Source organism: Gopherus flavomarginatus, chromosome 10 (assembly GCF_025201925.1).
Source record: "Gopherus flavomarginatus isolate rGopFla2 chromosome 10, rGopFla2.mat.asm, whole genome shotgun sequence".
Lineage (NCBI taxonomy): Eukaryota > Metazoa > Chordata > Testudines > Testudinidae > Gopherus > Gopherus flavomarginatus.
The window spans coordinates 43,159,872-43,176,399 of record NC_066626.1 but is presented as its reverse complement, the minus strand read 5'-3'; the positions used below and the strand labels follow the sequence as shown (position 1 = coordinate 43,176,399).

The following is a 16,528-nucleotide window of genomic DNA, read 5'->3' as shown; positions in this document are numbered from 1 at the left end:
ATATGCTTTCTAGTTGACTTCTTATGGCCCTGTGGCTGGTTGCACTGCTGGATGTTCCAGCAGTTGTGGGGCTGATTTGGAATCATGGTCGTGATGGGCTCTTTTATTTTCTTAAATTACTCTGACTCCCAGACTCTGGGAATAATTTGTACATTTTTGTAAATTATAAAATTCTTCGTTGGTTGATAAGGAGAGCTTTCCTGTGTCCTGACTGACTGGTGTGGAAAGGAGCATGCCAGTTTTAAAACTACCAACATTCAGGTGCACGATTGCCTTAGCGTTGCACTTTATATATATATAGTGCAACACTATATGGAAAGTACTACTTGGAAAGTAAGTACGTGTGTAGATCGGGGTGAAAGTAACTTAAAAGACTTACTGGTAAGTCAGAGTCCTGAGCAGGGGGCCCTCAACCAGAAGAGGCAAAGCCTTTGGAGCCCCAGGCCCTTTAAATCTCGATTTAAAGGGCCCCGGGCTCCAGCTGCAGTAGTGGCGGCCCTTTAAATCACTGCCGGAGCTACCAGCTGCAGAGGCGGCTAGAAGCCCCAGGGTTTGGGGGCCATTTAAAGGGTCTGGGTATCTAGCCGCTACTACCGTCTCGAGCCCTTTAAATCTCCACAGGCTCCAGCAGTGGAGCTCTGTGGCAATTTAAAGGGTCTGGGGTGGTAGTGATGGCCGGAGCTCCAGGCCCTTTAAATCGCCACCCAAGCCCCGCTGCTGGAGCCCGCAGCGATTTAAGGGGCCCAGGGAGCTGGCCGCTGCTACCGTCCCAGGTCCTTTAAAGTGCCGCCAGAGCCCCACTGCTGCTACCCCGGACCTCTGGCAGTGGGGTTTGGGTGGCGATTTAAAGAGCCACTGCTGGGAGCCCCAGGCCCTTTAAATTGCTGCCTGGGGAAGCCGGTCTGGTACGTCACACTGGCTTAGTTTCACCTCTGGTATGAAAGAGAGAGGTATAAAAGTAGCCCTTCAAATGATTTTGCCTTTGTTCTCAGACAACGGTTCCCTCCCACCACATTTCTGGTCCCCTGACCAGATTCCTATTCATCTTTTCCCCTGATCTGCCCCTCACAGTCCTGCTGGGTTTTTTGGTTTAGTCTGGTTTTTGTTTGGGGGGTGGACAGAGATCAGGGAGAGGAGGGAGATAGTTCTTGTAAATTATAGTTGCTGCAGTTATATCACATCAAAACCATGTTTTATTTCATGCAAGGTACAATAGCTGAAGTTACATAGCTATTGTACCTTGCAAGAAAAAACATGGATTTGATGTGCTCTCTTCTTCAGTAGTCTTTGAAGAACAGGCTATTTGGAAAGTAGCTCTGTTGTCATTAGAACAGATTTGGTACAGCAAGCATTCGGCATTTGTAACATAACTTGGTCATCCATTAACAAATGTATGTTTTATTATTAAGTTTGAATAACTGATTCAGTCAAATAGATACAGTTTGACAACTAGATGATCCACCTGATACTAAAGTTCTGACTGATCATATGTTATTTCCATTTAAACTTTGTTGTTTGAAGTTTTGAGACACAGCATAAACAGCTGTGTAATCTGTTAATAAATGTACTAAGTAACCAAAATGAATGACCATGCAGATCCAGTTTTTAGATCTTACATTTGCTGTCTAGTTAAGACATAACCACATTACACAGTGAATAATGAAATATAAGTAGATGGTTAGTGTTTGTTTATCTGTGCCTGTAAAATGAAATGATCCCTATCAATCTCACCCAAACTAATCATGCAGCTAAAAAAATCATGTTTTTTATCCAGTGTTTCCTCAAATGTGAGGACAAGAAGGACATCAACAGACAAATCTCTTGATTGTTGTCTAGAGTCTCAACATGCTTGCTTGCTTCTTTCTTTCTTTCAATAAATTTCTAGCTGTTATGGTTGTGAAGAAAATCTTTAAAATGTGAAGCAGGTATAACCGATGTAGCAAGGTCGACCTGAGTTTCCAGAGAGCTTGAAACAATAGCTCTGAGAAGAGACTCTCATAAATTTCATTGGGCTCTAACTTGGATGCTAGTGATGATACTTTAAATGTTAACTCTTTCACTGCTCATTAAAGTGTGGAAAAAATGAGAGGAAGTATCATATTATGAAAATCTATATCAATGTTTCCAAAAGGCAAGGAGAGGGAGAGTAAAAGACGAGCCAGGGATAGTGCAGAAGATGTATATATTAAAATGCTTAGGTCATTAACAACATATAGCAAGGTTGTAGCAGGGGTACAAATGGTTTTATTTTCTTGAATGGCAGATTAGCTTTAAAAGGTTTGGGAAACACTACATTAAACTATGTGAAATTCAAACCTTGGTTGGAAAATGATAATGCAAGCCTCAAAATCCTCAGTATATTCTGCTCTGTGTCAGTCTCGATATGTTTTAGCACTTTTCCTTTGTTTGAAGGAAAAATGTGTCATGTTTAAGTGGACTTGAGACTTTATAGAAAACTTTAGTCTTGCTTTTATTTTTGTCCCATCGCAAGATGCAAATTGCACACAGTTAAGGTTCTAGAGGTACAACTGCATCAAACCTGTTTCCCAGATAGCCAGATCTTGTAAACAAACCCTGTAGGCTAATGTACCAAAAACATGTGAACAGAGGACTTCATTTCCTCATTAGACTTGCTCCAATCCATACTGTATCCTAGCGTAACAATTGTGGGGGATGCTTTTCACAATAATTAATAGTTTGTCTGGGTCTGTCATTACTGTGTTGTGCCTGAGTTAGACATGGGGGTGAGTATTTCACCCTAGTGGGCTAACTGAGAAGCAGAGCCTACCCACGTGGGGAGAAAAGGTGGAGGCTCTTTCTAAAAAAGTAATTATCTAGAAAAAAGTGACTTTTGTCCCTGAATAGGATGTGCACACAGGGAGCTATTCTGGAATAGTTTAAGAACATAAGAAAGGCAATACTAGGTCAGACCAATGGTCCATCTAGCCCAGTATCCTGTCTTCCAACAGCAGCTAGTGCCAGATGCTTCAAAGAGAGTGAACAGAACAGGACAGTGATCCATCCCTTGATGCCCATTTCCAGCTCTGGCAGTCAGAGGTTTAGGGGCACCCAGAGCATGGGGTTGCATCCCTGACCATCTTGGTTAATATCCTATCCTCTGTGAATTAGCAAATTCTTTTTTGGACCCAGTCACACTTTTGGCCTTCACTGCATCCCCTGGCAATGAGTTCCACAGGTTGATGGTGTGTTGTGTGAAGAAGTACTTCCTGTTTGTTTGTTTGTTTTTGTTTTGTTTTAAACTTGCTCCCTATTAATTTCATTGTCTGACCCCTGGTTCTTGTGAAGGGATAAATAATACTTCCCTATTCACTTTCTCTGCAGCTCAAGGTTGCAGCTGCCGACTATGCTTTGTTCTGAGGGTTGCAGCCTCCAGTGCTGGCAATATTATGCATGCATAATTTTCTGATTTTTTTTTAAACTATAATTGCCACTTTGTTAGGTTCAGTCCTCCAAGGAGTGGTATTTTGATCATTGTAGATCCAGCACTTTTGAATCCTCCTGCTCCTCTTTCAGTGCATCCTCAGGTCTTCTTGAAGCAGTTTCTGTTAAAGTGACAGGCCTGATTATGAAATGGAGCCTGTGTTGAAAACATAATATTAAAGTATGGGACTGACTCCAGCTACTGTGCCAATCAGAGTACACTGCTCTGAACCTTTCTTCGGGACACTCCTGACTGGCACTAGCCTGAGAGACAGGGCACTAGCAGTAGACAAAGGAAAGTAACTTTTACTAAATGCTTCTTTTATTTAGAAAAGCTTTTTGTTTAGGGCAGAACTCTCTTTCTGGAGCAGTTTCTCCAAACCCTCTGAGCTCTGTCACTGGGCTTGACTTACCATAGGCGGTATGTTCTTGGGTCAGGTGTTCAGGAGTTAAAGAGCAACTGCTTCTTGTACCCTGGACTTTTCCTTAAATCCACAAACCTCCTCAAACCTCAAAGGTAACGCAGAGGATATCGGATTGCAGAGGGAGCGGGGAGTAATAGTTCCAGCTGGAGAGGATAAAGTTTGATCTCTTCCACACTGAAGGTTGGGAACAATGGGAGCTTTCTGCTGGAGCAGGATTTCAAAGGCCCGCTGAAGAATACTTTGTTGTAGATCACTGAGGATATTGGCAGATGCCCTTCACTAGCTTTGTGTGCTGTTCTCTAGCTCCAGTGCCCAGTAGCCTGAAGCACCTTTAACAAAGCAGGAACACGGTGTAAGACAGAGGTGGGAAATGCGAGCATTTCAGACAAGACAGGAGGGGTTTTGTGGAGTGAGGGTGAGGCTGTCTTTGCAAGAGGCTGCTAGAGCCCTGACCAGCCTGCCTGGGCAGGGCAGTACGGGGGCCGCCACTTAGGTTATTTATGAAGTACGTGGGGTGTATTGTTGACACATGGAGTCTCACTCCATGGAAATGCCTGTCCCCAATGCACTGTTTGAAGCTAACTCACTGCTAGTGTGTCTGATCTCTGGGTGTGCTACAGGACATTCCCCCACCTTTCCTCTCTTTCCACAGATCGCCTTGGTTCACGGTTCTCTCTGCTAGCTGGGGAAGACGTGTGAATGCGCACTACTCCCACGGCTCCACTCTTCTGCTGGTCCGGGAGATCGCCTCCTGCAGGGCTCGCTTTGCCGCTTCTCTTTGTGGTCCCTACACCAGGCTGCAGCCATCCACAGGGAGAGAAATACACCCACACTGGGACAAGTTGCAGCTGCCGTCTCCCAGCTGGGTCTGGCCTTAGCCCTTGCTGCTTTAAAACTCCGTTCCGCTATTACAGCCTAGTCCTTATGCGGTGGAATTTGAGTTTATGTAAAGTGTCATGTTTCATCTGCGTATATACTGCAGCATACGTATTAGCTCTGTAACCCAGATAATAACGGGTTGGACTGACCCTCTTCTACCCCTACATTGGGTGGGTTTTGGTTTTTTTGTGGCTGTGGAATCCTAGTCAATTCTGCCTCTTATAAGGGCTGGTTCATATATTGTTCCTGATCTTTGATGTCTCTTTACATTAGGATGTAGCAGCAGCCCATTTCTCGTGAAAACAGTGCTTTGTGTAACTCAATTGACATTTGGCCTTGATACCTGTATCTCCTGATAACTGAAACAAATTTCTAAAATAAATATGTACTTTGATCTTCCAGTCCTGCATTTTTAATGACAGCTCTTAACATCACTTCATTAAGAATACATTTCAGGAGACCGAAATGCTGCGAGTTTGAAAGCTAATTATTTGTACAGAAAATTACTGAGGCACATTTCATTATTCGGCCCATTGTTTGTTCCGAAAACTAGAAATTCCCCCTCGATTTTTAAGTCAATTGCTTCCATCCATGCGGAGTTAATGGCATCCGAGGTATGGATTCCGTATGAGAACTTAATCCAACTTTCTACTAACTTTTTTGCAATGTAACAAATCGTTCTAGATGTTCAAAATACGTGGAGAAATAATTTATGTGAAGGGGAAAGAGAAACACCGGCGCGTTCAATTGCTTTAAACATTGTACCTTTGACTTCCATTTCGTTTCTGAATTTTATTATTCAAATTACCCCTCAATCAAAGATACAATTCACCCGTGAAAAAGATCTCGACAGAAATCAGATCAAACTTGTAGAAGTTTAGGGACGGTGAAAGTGACATAGCCTGGCGTGGGTGGTTCGCTTGTTACATCTCCAGGAAATGTACGTGTTATCAGAATGGGCAGGAATGGGGATCTTTCCATTGTGTGTTGTGTCACGGCGACTCTAATCTCTTGTTCTGGCCTGAGTGTTGCTTCTGGAGTAAAACGGGATGTACGTGCGTTTCTGTCCCTTGCCTAAACAAAAGGGGAAGTAGGTTTCCCCTGGCTGCGTCCAAGGAGCCCCGAGCACTGACATGTAGCATGTGTGCGTGTTCAAGTCACCCGGGAAAAGCCTTCTCTGAAATATCCCGGAGCCCCCAAAGGACCAGCGGGACGGCCCACAGTGAGCGCCTTGCCTCTGATCTCCAGCGATTCGATGCCTCTATTGTTGGATCGCTGGAGCTGCTGCATTCACTCGCATGGTTCCAATCAGATGTAAACATTTCGCAACTCTCTGGGAGGAGAGATCACACGCAAGGCACCGCCAGCATTTGGTTTTAAGTTTGCTTTGGAATTCATGTGTCCCACTACGGCGCTCTTCGATTGTTTGTCATAGCTGTTACCATCCTAACCAGGGGTGCTGGAGACCAGTAATTACCAGCTCCTCCTCGCCCTCTGCTATCAAGTGAGGACAACAAGAAATGACCGCCCTAAAACTATACATTTCAAACAGACTCAGATGTCAGCTTCCCCGAATAATTCACCAAGTTGGACGCGTCTTTATCTCTAGGTTATACACGGCAGAGAAGTCTTGAACATCAGCAAAGGGGCTGAATCGATTTAAAGGCTTGGGACTGTTGTACTCATTTCCATAGTATCGATCTGACGAAGCATTTACAAGTGACAGGGAAGAGCCTCAGGGGGTCAGTGTCACGGAGGGGGGGAGCAGCGGGAGCCCATACTTCTCCCCAGGACTCAATATGGAGCCGTGGGAGAGGACTTGGCACTTTAATCCCTTCAAAGAAACCGATCTAACTCAAGCCCTACCGCTCTTGGAAGTCGTTGAGAGGCCAGTGATTGTTTCTGCAGGAAAGCCAGATAAAGATCTCTGTGTGCTGCCTTTAAAAAGGCTTCCTTGGCAACGTGAATACAATCGAACCCGACAGCTACAGGGAGGCTCGAGTTACCTGGGGAAACAGTGACACAAATGTGAGCGAAGGGAGGGGCAGGGCACTACCTGCTCTAAAGTTTGGCCAAGATAGTCATGAACGTCCTTGTCTGGCATGTGTCCGGAGCGGCCGCTGTGTATCCCGCGGATGAGACCGCATCAGAGGGGCTAGTTCTGCGGACGGCGAAGGGATTGCACCGCCGAGCAGAGCCGGAGGAGAAGGAGCGCGAGCGCGACTCTCGCAAGGCCGGAACAGCGAGCGAGCGGCGCTCGGGTTCACCTCGCGCCCTCCCTGCAGCACGCGCGCGGCTGGGAAAGGCGGTGGGCGCCGCTGAGATCCGAATGCGGGGCCGGGAGGGGCTCGGAAACCACTGGCGTGTTTGCTACGGAAAGTTTTCTCGCCCACGTGGGCCAAAGCCAATTCGATGTTAAAACACAGGCAGCGCCCCAGAGCTGGGAGGAACAGATCCAGTGACGCTGCGGCCAGCTGCGGGAGATCAACAAGCGGCTTAAGCGGAGATCTGAGTAATAGTTTCCAGTTTCCTGATATTGCCACCCGTACTATAGTTCAAACAGTTTAGCGGAGCCAGCCAAACTGGGAGGCGTTTTGCATACACCCGTTCAGTTTAACACACACACAACCAAGAGAGACGCTCACCTTCATTTAAAAAAGTCACGTCTTTTACACACCTTTATATCACCCTCCTCCCCCCCAGGAAAATAACACGTTCTCTGTTATTTTCGCAGGCTTTAAGTTTTAATACCGATTGCACGTGACCAAAGAACCCATTTTAACTCCACTACATCGACCTCTGGCTTGAGCCCAGCGCCACAGTAATTACAGAAAACACAGAGCACAGATTGCTCTTCCTGAAACCAGCACCAGAGCGGGAAAAGTGTGTGTTTGGTAGCTAAGCAATATCAATGGAGTTCGCTTTTCTCAGCTTCAGGAGAGAGAGAGAAAAAACTGTAGCGAAGTTTTCCAGCTGGGATCTACCAACCCGGCTCAGGTGAACTCGCTGTGTTTGTATTGTTACTTTGAGTCATCAAACTCTAACAGCGGAATCCGCAGGCAGATTTCTCTGGGGATAACAGAGACACATTGTCACTTTAGGGCTCTGCTACAAATCCTTAATTGCAAAAAAAAAAAAAAAAAAAAAAAAAAAAAGCAAGGGGTTGGGGGATCCAGTGTCTTGAGCATCCAATGCGTGGGTCTCCCCAGGCGGTAAAGGGGCCCTTTGATCAAGAAAATCCAATTATTTGTGTATATACATTTCCCACATAGTGATTACTTCATTAATTGTCCCGCCTTTATCTCCTCCCTTCCCATCCCCCCTAATAATCAGTTCTTTTATCCAGACCAACAAACACACCATAGGAGCTTTGTGGATTCAAAGGATTTGCTTTCGCTTCTGAAAGAGCCGCTATTCTTTGATGATTGGGTAGCGGCAAACTTCAAAGCCATAAATCTTCCCTCTGACTGGCTGGCGGCCCAGCAAAGTCCTTATCAAATTCTTGGAGGTGATCCTGGTGCAGTCAGACAGTCCGCGCAGAGGCAGCGCGGGGGGGTGGGCCGGACGCAGAGCAAAGAGATCAGAGGGAAGGAGAGAGAAGGAAGCTGGGCAGCTCCTCGTCTTCCCCTTGGCGTCTCCATGCCTCGGCACTGCCCCGGTATCCTCCCCTTGCTCCGGGAGCAGTAACCATGGCCGCAGTGGCCGTCCTCCGGAACGACTCCCTGCAGGCTTTCCTCCAGGTCAGTACCGGCGCCGCCCAAGGAGAGCCCAGCCCTGGGGGGGGGGGAGGTGGGGAATCGCTGTGTGTCTCTCACTCTGACAAAGACGAACCTAAGTTTGAAGTTATGGGGGAAACAGCGCTCCAAGTAACGCTAAAGCAGGGAGCAGCCAGGCTACTTTGATCTGGGGATCTCGAAGGCAGTGTGAGCCCCTATCCGTAAAAGGCTTGCTCTAGCTGAAAGAACAGGTCTCAAGAAAACTAAAGAAATCTCTTTGGATTAATAACTCCCCATTCCGTTTAGAGTCCGGCTGGCCACTAGATGAAGAAGTTCCTTGGGGGCTCAAACCATTCGCTTGCAACGGGTGCTGTAAACAATCACTCCTGGGCTACGGAGCAGCGTCGGGGGGTTGAGTGATGGCCATTGACTTTTGCATGCGGGACCCAGAGTTACTTGAAAGATCACACCGCACAAAGGGGCGTGTGTTTAGAGAGCGGGAGAGGCGCTTGTTGTGGCCTGTCCTGCTGCTGACTCCGGCTTCTCTTTACAGACATCTCAGTACTGTTTGGGGAAAGTTTCTGCCCATGTGATGAGCGATCAGAGCTCTCCGGTTCCCCGGAGAACGCACAGAAACTTTACTGTTCCTTGAGCTGCAGCGTCTGCGGTGGGTGGAAAGGGGAGATGATCGCGGGGTAGGCAGCGGTCAGTGACCTGGTTTTTCTCCTCCCTCCCCCACATGCAGGATCGCACCCCCAGCGCCTCTCCAGACTTGGCGAAGCACTCGCCCCTGGCGCTCTTGGCCGCCACCTGTAGCCGGATCGGACAGCCGGGCGCCGCCCCTTCGGATTTCCTGCAGGTCTCCTACGACCCAGCTCTGGGATCCCCATCCAGGATCTTCCACCCGTGGAGTAGCGAGATGCCAGCCCATTCCCCCGGGGGGCTCCCCCCTCCGCATCCCAGCCTCGGGCTCACCCCCCAGAAGAGCCACCTGCAGCCTTCCTTCGGGGGCACTCACGAGCTGCCCCTCACCCCCCCGGCTGACCCTTCCTACCCCTATGAGTTCTCCCCAGTCAAGATGCTCCCTTCCTCCATGGCCGCCTTACCCTCCAGCTGCCCCCCGGCCTACGTCCCCTACGCCGCCCAGGCCACCCTGCCTCCCGGCTACTCCAACCTGCTGCCCCCGCCGCAGCCCTGCAGGCAGCTCTCCCCCACCCCGGCCCCCGAGGACATCCCCTGGTGGAGCCTCCAGCAGGCGGGGGCGCCGGGCGGCTGCAGCCACCGCTTCCCTGCCGCCGCCCTGCCCAGGAGCCTGGTGCTGGGCCCCTCGGACCTGGCCCAGTACCAGACGCAGATCGCCGCCCTGCTGCAGACCAAGTCACCCCTGGCGGCCACGGCCCGGCGCTGCCGCCGCTGCCGCTGCCCCAACTGCCAGGCGGCAGCAGGCAGCGCCCCGGAGGCGGAGCCGGGCCGGAAGAAGCAGCACATCTGCCACATCCCGGGCTGCGGCAAGGTCTACGGCAAGACCTCGCACCTGAAGGCGCATCTGCGCTGGCACACGGGCGAGCGGCCCTTCGTCTGCAACTGGCTCTTCTGCGGGAAGAGCTTCACGCGCTCGGACGAGCTGCAGCGGCACCTGCGGACTCACACGGGCGAGAAGCGCTTCGCCTGCCCCGTGTGCAACAAGCGCTTCATGCGCAGCGACCACCTGGCCAAGCACGTGAAGACCCACCAGAACAAGAAGCTCAAAGCCGCGGGCGACGGCGTGAAGCAGGAGGACACACGGGGCCTGTGACCCGGGTCCGCCCGGCCCGGCCGGAGAGATTCGGGACCCACCGCCCCGCCTAAGGGGCCCCCGCGCCCGGAGCCCTGGCCCGGGAGACTGGAGGACCTGCGATGCGGGCCCCGCAGCCCTGGGAGGGGCAGGAGCCGAGCCCTAGTCGGGGAGAGCGCTGGGCTTCGCTGCCTTCTCCCAGGGGTGCGGCTCTAGCCCTGGGAGGGCGCCCGAGGACCTGCTCCCGGCCCGGGAGGGCCCAAGCTCTGCGCCCCCATGGGGCTCTAGGAATTGGAGCCCTGTCCTGGAGGCTTACGGGGGCCCCCAGCGGTACTGTCCTGTGTACGTCCTATTGCCCTAAGAAGCCCTTGGACAAGTCTCCTTCTGTGGCCCCAGAGCAAAGATGCGGGAAATACGTGGCTCCTTTCCGCCTTGCTACTGGCATCGGGATCTTTCTGGTTGTTGCTCAGTGGGAGTGAAGTGCCAGCTGTTTCCAGCGCTCTGTCCCGCTCCCTTCCAGGGGGAGCTCTGGACGCAGGCTGGGCCACAGGATCACTCCCCCACTTTGGAAAATGGGTTACCTACAATGGTCTGCTCTAAGCCAGTAAACGGGAGCAGCAGCTTTAGTCTGGGGACCTGGCTCTTGGGTCCTCGTTTCTTTCATGGGAAGAGACTGAACTTTTGTGTACAGGTTATTTAATAGCTTTGTTTGAATAAAAGTGTTTTTCTTGTCCTTGGCTCCACGCGGGGGCTCCAGCATGAGATGTTTCTGTAAAGCGACCTGCAGTTGCAGCGTGAAAATAAATACATTAACACCGAGGTCACATTGGGAAGATCCCACTGAGTCGGTTTCATTTGATCTTTTCTTCCTTCTGAAGGCTTTACAAAACGCCGCGGTTTGAAGAACTATTTTATCGTTTATTTAATCTGAACAAATGCACCGGCCACATTTATTTGGTAAACACCCAACTGTTGCAATAGCTTAAGCCATAATCTGTTCCCCACATTTCATGCTCCCAGATATCTTTGCCAAGACAAGACAAAATTTTCATAGTATTCCATGGTATTCTACAGTAATAGAAGAAAGACTTAACTTCTGCTGAGCGCACGTTACCTGTAATACGGTCCAAATGTTTAACACTAAACTTTAACAACAGAGTACGAATTCACATTAATTTAGGAATACCGATTGAAAACTTTGTAAATGATCTAAAACTGGGGTCCTTTGGGTTGATGCTGCCTTCACTCCTTCTGGTATAGCCAAGCCATAGGCATAAAGGGGAAACAAAAGATGAAAAAATAATTAAATCTTCACAGAGTCCATGGTACAAACTATATTCTGAATCCGAGTACAGGTGGGAATAGTCACAGTTAATATACCCTTCTTATGTGAAATGAAATGATTGACAGCATGATATTGTGGTCAGCTTTAACTAGCCATTTCCTGCCTTTTGTTGGGCTATGTCACAGCACCATTAAAAATACTTTTGATATTTTAATTTTCTTTTTGTTTAACTATTGCACTATTTTGGGGGTAGGGTATTTACAATGCTCCCTCATCCTATCCAAGAGGCCATAATGATTGTCAAGTAACTTGAGTAAGTCAAGATCTAGGGATTTTCTTACACAGTTATACATTTGAAAAATGGTATTTACCAATAAACTAATACAGCTCCCGTTGAGGCATTATCAGTCATGTATGTATTTAACCACTGTATACTGTTACCAAATGTCTTTTAAAAGTACTGTAGTTACTGTATTTTACATTAGGCAGTTTGCTAATAAAATATTAAAGTCATTATAAAAAAAATCAAACCCAGCAGGATCTTTGACTAATCACTTGCTAAATTTCACTTTTAAAACTAGGAACTAATATATTAACAATTATCTACTGGATATAAACATAAACCTCCATTAATTATCAATAAAATAGTCAAAGGTTCTTTTAACAAATTGGTCAAAACTTGTTTTTTGGTTGAATATTACATGTCAAATTTCAGGCTGAAATAGACCTATGAAGTGGGTATTGTAATAGAAGTTCTAGGACAACCTTAATTATAAATACAGATATTGGTTGCCAGACAGCTTTTAATCAAGTGTTGGAGTTAGAAGTTTTAAAAATATTTATAATGTTTAATGATAGTAAATGTAAAATTGGTGGTGTTATATATTTGTTAAGATTTGATCTCTCTATAAAAAGAACCCAATTCAAAAGTACTCCAGTGAACCTTAACATCTGAAACACTTAGGAGTTCCTGTCTAATTTGTAATTCTCCAAAACTGCATATTACATCTATAGGAGAATATATTCATTTGTATGATCCTAAAATAATTTCTGCAGCAATAATTTCAGGGTTAAAGTATTAAATTAACGGGATATAATGAGCTATTGGCTATTAAAGATTCTTGCATATCTACTCTATAATATCTTATATGACATAAATAGTTTAGTTTTAATGAATGAATGAAATTCTGTTGCAAAATATACTATATTATATATTAGATATAACTTTGGGCTGCTGATACTACTTCATGACATTATTTATATTGTAAAGAAGAAAGCAACAATAACAGAGAAAATGATAGGCATAGAGAGGGTCCAGATCCAGAGGACCTCACTCAGGTAACACTTTCACTGAGACAAGATCAGGCCCTGAATATGTTAACTATGCAATGATTTTCAATTTTAAAAGATTTTCTAGTATGAAATGGCTTCTTCTGTCCTTCCTTTCTTTGGGACTGAGTCATATTAAGTGGTTAGTACAATTAACTCAACAAGATATAGAAAGCCTCAAATTAACACTGGTTTAAATAGGAATTTGTTTCACAAAACAGGGAAATTACCAATTTTTAAAAAATTATTCAATTCCATGTACAATTCAATTCTATTTGCAATGGAAATGGACAGTGCTGTTGATAGCAATGGGGAGAAAGGACGTAAAGTTTTACAGTGTGAAAGCTCCACTCAAATATAATATAAATATAAAGGACTTTGATGTTGCCACAGTACAATGGCCTTTTGCTGCTAAAAAAAATGGCAAGACCAATGTGAACCACAAAAATGAGGTGAATCAAGATATTTGTTGTTTTATAGCAGGAGTTTGGTCTGTAACAAATGCAGAGAAGGGCTCCTATCTATGACAGTGTCCCATTCCAATGCCTTTATCCTATTATACTGAACAAGGCTAACATAAATAGCCTGATGATCACTGATGCAGCAGAGTGGCAGTTTCTAAACTAGATCATTATAGATAAAACTGTGTTCTAATTGAATTACAGCATGGATTTGATCTGTATCTAGCTAATCAAAAGCCTTGCTATTTGTAACTGTTCATTTTTATAAGTATACTTTTTTTTATAACTAAATTGGTCTTTAGTTAGCTGCTGCTCTTATATTTGTGGCTACTAATCAGATATATTACTCAGAGTGGGTGGGACACATTATTTCATTTGGTATAATATACTTGGGCCCGATTTTGCTTCCAGTGAAGTCAATGGCAAAACTCCGATTGACTTTGGTGTTGCAGGATCAAGCTCATAGTAAAGTGGCATGTTCTGTTTTGGCTGGTTCCTGAGACAAAACTGTTGAAGTAGATAAAGCTTCTCTATTGACTTAATTGCTAGCAGGATCAGGCCATAGGACTTTCAAGTGGTAGGGTGACCAGATGTCTCGATTTTATAGGGACAGTCCCGATATTTGGGGCTTTGTCTTGTATACATGCCAATTACCCCCACCCCCATCCCAATTTTTCACCCTTGCTATCTGGTCACCCTAGGTAGAACAGGGCCAGATAGTTCTATCACTATGTCATTGGGGATTTCTGCTAAAAAAAAAACCCCCAAAACAAACAAAAACCCTGAAGGCTTGATGTAGTCCATACATTTTACATGGTACCCACATGTAAAACAGAAAAATGCGCAAATTAAAAATATAGAAAGTCAACTTTAACTGAATGTTTGTCAGGACAAAATATTCACCAATTTAAAACTTTATGTCAATGCTACCTAAAATCTTAATCTGTGTGGTAGTCAAAAAAACCAATCCAAAATCTGAAAATCTGGAATCAGTGACAAACGTAAATAATGAAGCCTGAAAAGTTATGTCGAAGTTAACAGTCAAATGAATTTTGTGATATAAGGAACAACACATTGCAGTAACATATTGCATACATTTCTGGAATTTATTTCTACCTCAAATTGTACACTACAATAAAAGTAACTATTAACTTTGCATTCCTAAAATACATTGTGCACCTATAATTGCTTGCAATCAACTAGCAGTTAGTTTTATAAAATTAAATGCTTAATATTCATTAATTATAAATGTTGAGTATGTGTGCTATTTAAGGTCAGTTCAGCTCTGAATTTTAAATCTAGGTTAGTTGCTATAACAGACATCTCATATAGGCTAATTTATCTCACAGTTCATTCAAATTAATTTATAAGAAAAATACATTATATGGTCTCAAAAATTAAATCTTGAAATGTTTTCTGTACAGTGTTGAAAGGTGACTTTCACACCTGGGGAAACTTGAAAAAAGAGACCATTCTATATTACAAGAAAAAGATCTATTCTCCATCACTATTAGCTATAGAGTCAAAACCTGCAATCCTGACTCAGGCCTTGAGCCAGACACGACTCATATGACTTCAGTAGGACTCATGCCTAAGTAAGGATTTCAAAATGAGAATTTTAGTCTTCACATTCCCTCTCTGCTTGATAATCCAACAAAACCATAATCTTGGGTTTACGAGGATCTCAGTCTGTTACTGTAGAAGTAAATATAAATATCACAATTTCAGCTGCATAACTTCACTTCCGAACTGAGTAGAAGGAGTAAGTAAATTGTGAAGGGAAATTTCTTCTTTAAACACACATCTTTGGGTAAAAAAAACAACAGTGACAATGAAAATTTTTTTTAAAATGGAAGGTAAATGATATATTTTTAAAATCTTTCAAGTTAAAGTGATGTTTATAAAGTTGTAAAACCATTGAAGGTGATGTAGCTAATCTAACAGTTTATGATTTATTAATAGCATGACTGACAAATTCAACCCACAATAGGAAGTTCTGCATAAAAATCAGTGTCAGAATAGATCCTGTGTTATAAATTATTCCTGGGCATTTTTTGTTGGTGTTTCAGATGGATTTTATCTTATGAGGGTTAACATTTTATTACCCGGACACCTTTTTTCTAAGCATAATACCAATTTTTTCCTTTGCAAATTTCTCTGATACATTTGCTAGTTATACTGTCTTGCATCTTTTTAAAAGTCTCTTACTTGATTGAGGTATCCAGTAAAATAATGTCCACATGTGTTATTCTTCCCTCTATGACTGAAAACAAATAGATGTAATTTGTTAAAGATTTAATCACATAATTGGGGCATACTGGGATGTTTGCAGATATCTATAGGTTACATTAATTTTAGAGTAACTCTAGCTCACATATTACAAATTTGAACATTGTCATTACTAATATCTCAGCCCATAGACTGTTGAATACGGAAGAAACAGGCAATATTATATACTTGCTGACATCCTGATAGCTTTATTTATTGGACATGATGTACATTCTACCCTTCACTTTCTTTATTATGCGGAAACATTATCCCCAATAGTATTTCAGGCTTTGGTATAATCATTAGACATGTGGCAATCCACTTGCAGCTTAGGCATTATTCATTATATTCACTCCATGCAGAGGACCAGCACAGTACCTATGCACCTTTAAGTGAGTCTTAAGCAGTGCATGGGCATTGTGCTGGTCCTCATCTGGGTGAGTTTCACTCTATATGTAGTGAAGTACACACATAGAGTATCCAGCTTATTGAAAAAAATGTTTATGACTTCAGAATAGATCCTCTATTCTTTTTTTTATTCTTCCAATTATTTTAAAAGACATAGGTTTACTCATTAATTATATACCCATTTTAGTGAACTTCATCTGAATTCTTATTTAAAGATATGTAGATTTCAGTTACCTCAGCAGATGATGAATTTACCTGCTAACCCACAGGTCTTGTAGATTTTCATGCCAAACTTGAGAAAAATATGTCATGCATCTACTGTAAGAGAAATCCACTCTATCTTCCCCTCCTGGCTTCTGGCAGTCAGAGGTTCAGAATTGCCCTTAGCATGGGGTTACATCCCTAACCATCTTGGCTAATGGCTGTCAAGGACCTATCCTCCATAAAATTATCTAGTTCTATTTTAACCCAGTTATACTTCTGGCCATCACAACATCCCATGACAATGAGTTCCACAAGTTAATTATGCATTATGTGAAAAA

General features: G+C 44.5%; 2 protein-coding genes across 2 annotated transcripts in view; both read left to right on the top strand.

The window, feature by feature from the left end:
* The window catches only part of MYO3B (myosin IIIB), a 390,911-nt gene extending 385,831 nt beyond the window's left edge, over positions 1–5,080 (top strand). The window contains exon 36 of the mRNA XM_050916262.1: positions 4,519–5,080. The gene's annotated coding sequence lies outside the window, so the exon portion shown is untranslated. The remainder of the gene's footprint in view (positions 1–4,518) is intronic.
* A 3,127-nt stretch (positions 5,081–8,207) lies between these two features.
* SP5 (Sp5 transcription factor) lies at positions 8,208–11,912 on the top strand. The gene is made up of 2 exons (XM_050916287.1): positions 8,208–8,485; positions 9,207–11,912. The coding sequence occupies exons 1-2, from the start codon at positions 8,435–8,437 to the stop codon at positions 10,254–10,256; spliced, it is 1,101 nt and encodes a 366-aa protein (XP_050772244.1). The 5' UTR covers positions 8,208–8,434; the 3' UTR covers positions 10,257–11,912.
* Positions 11,913–16,528: the final 4,616 nt, after the last annotated feature.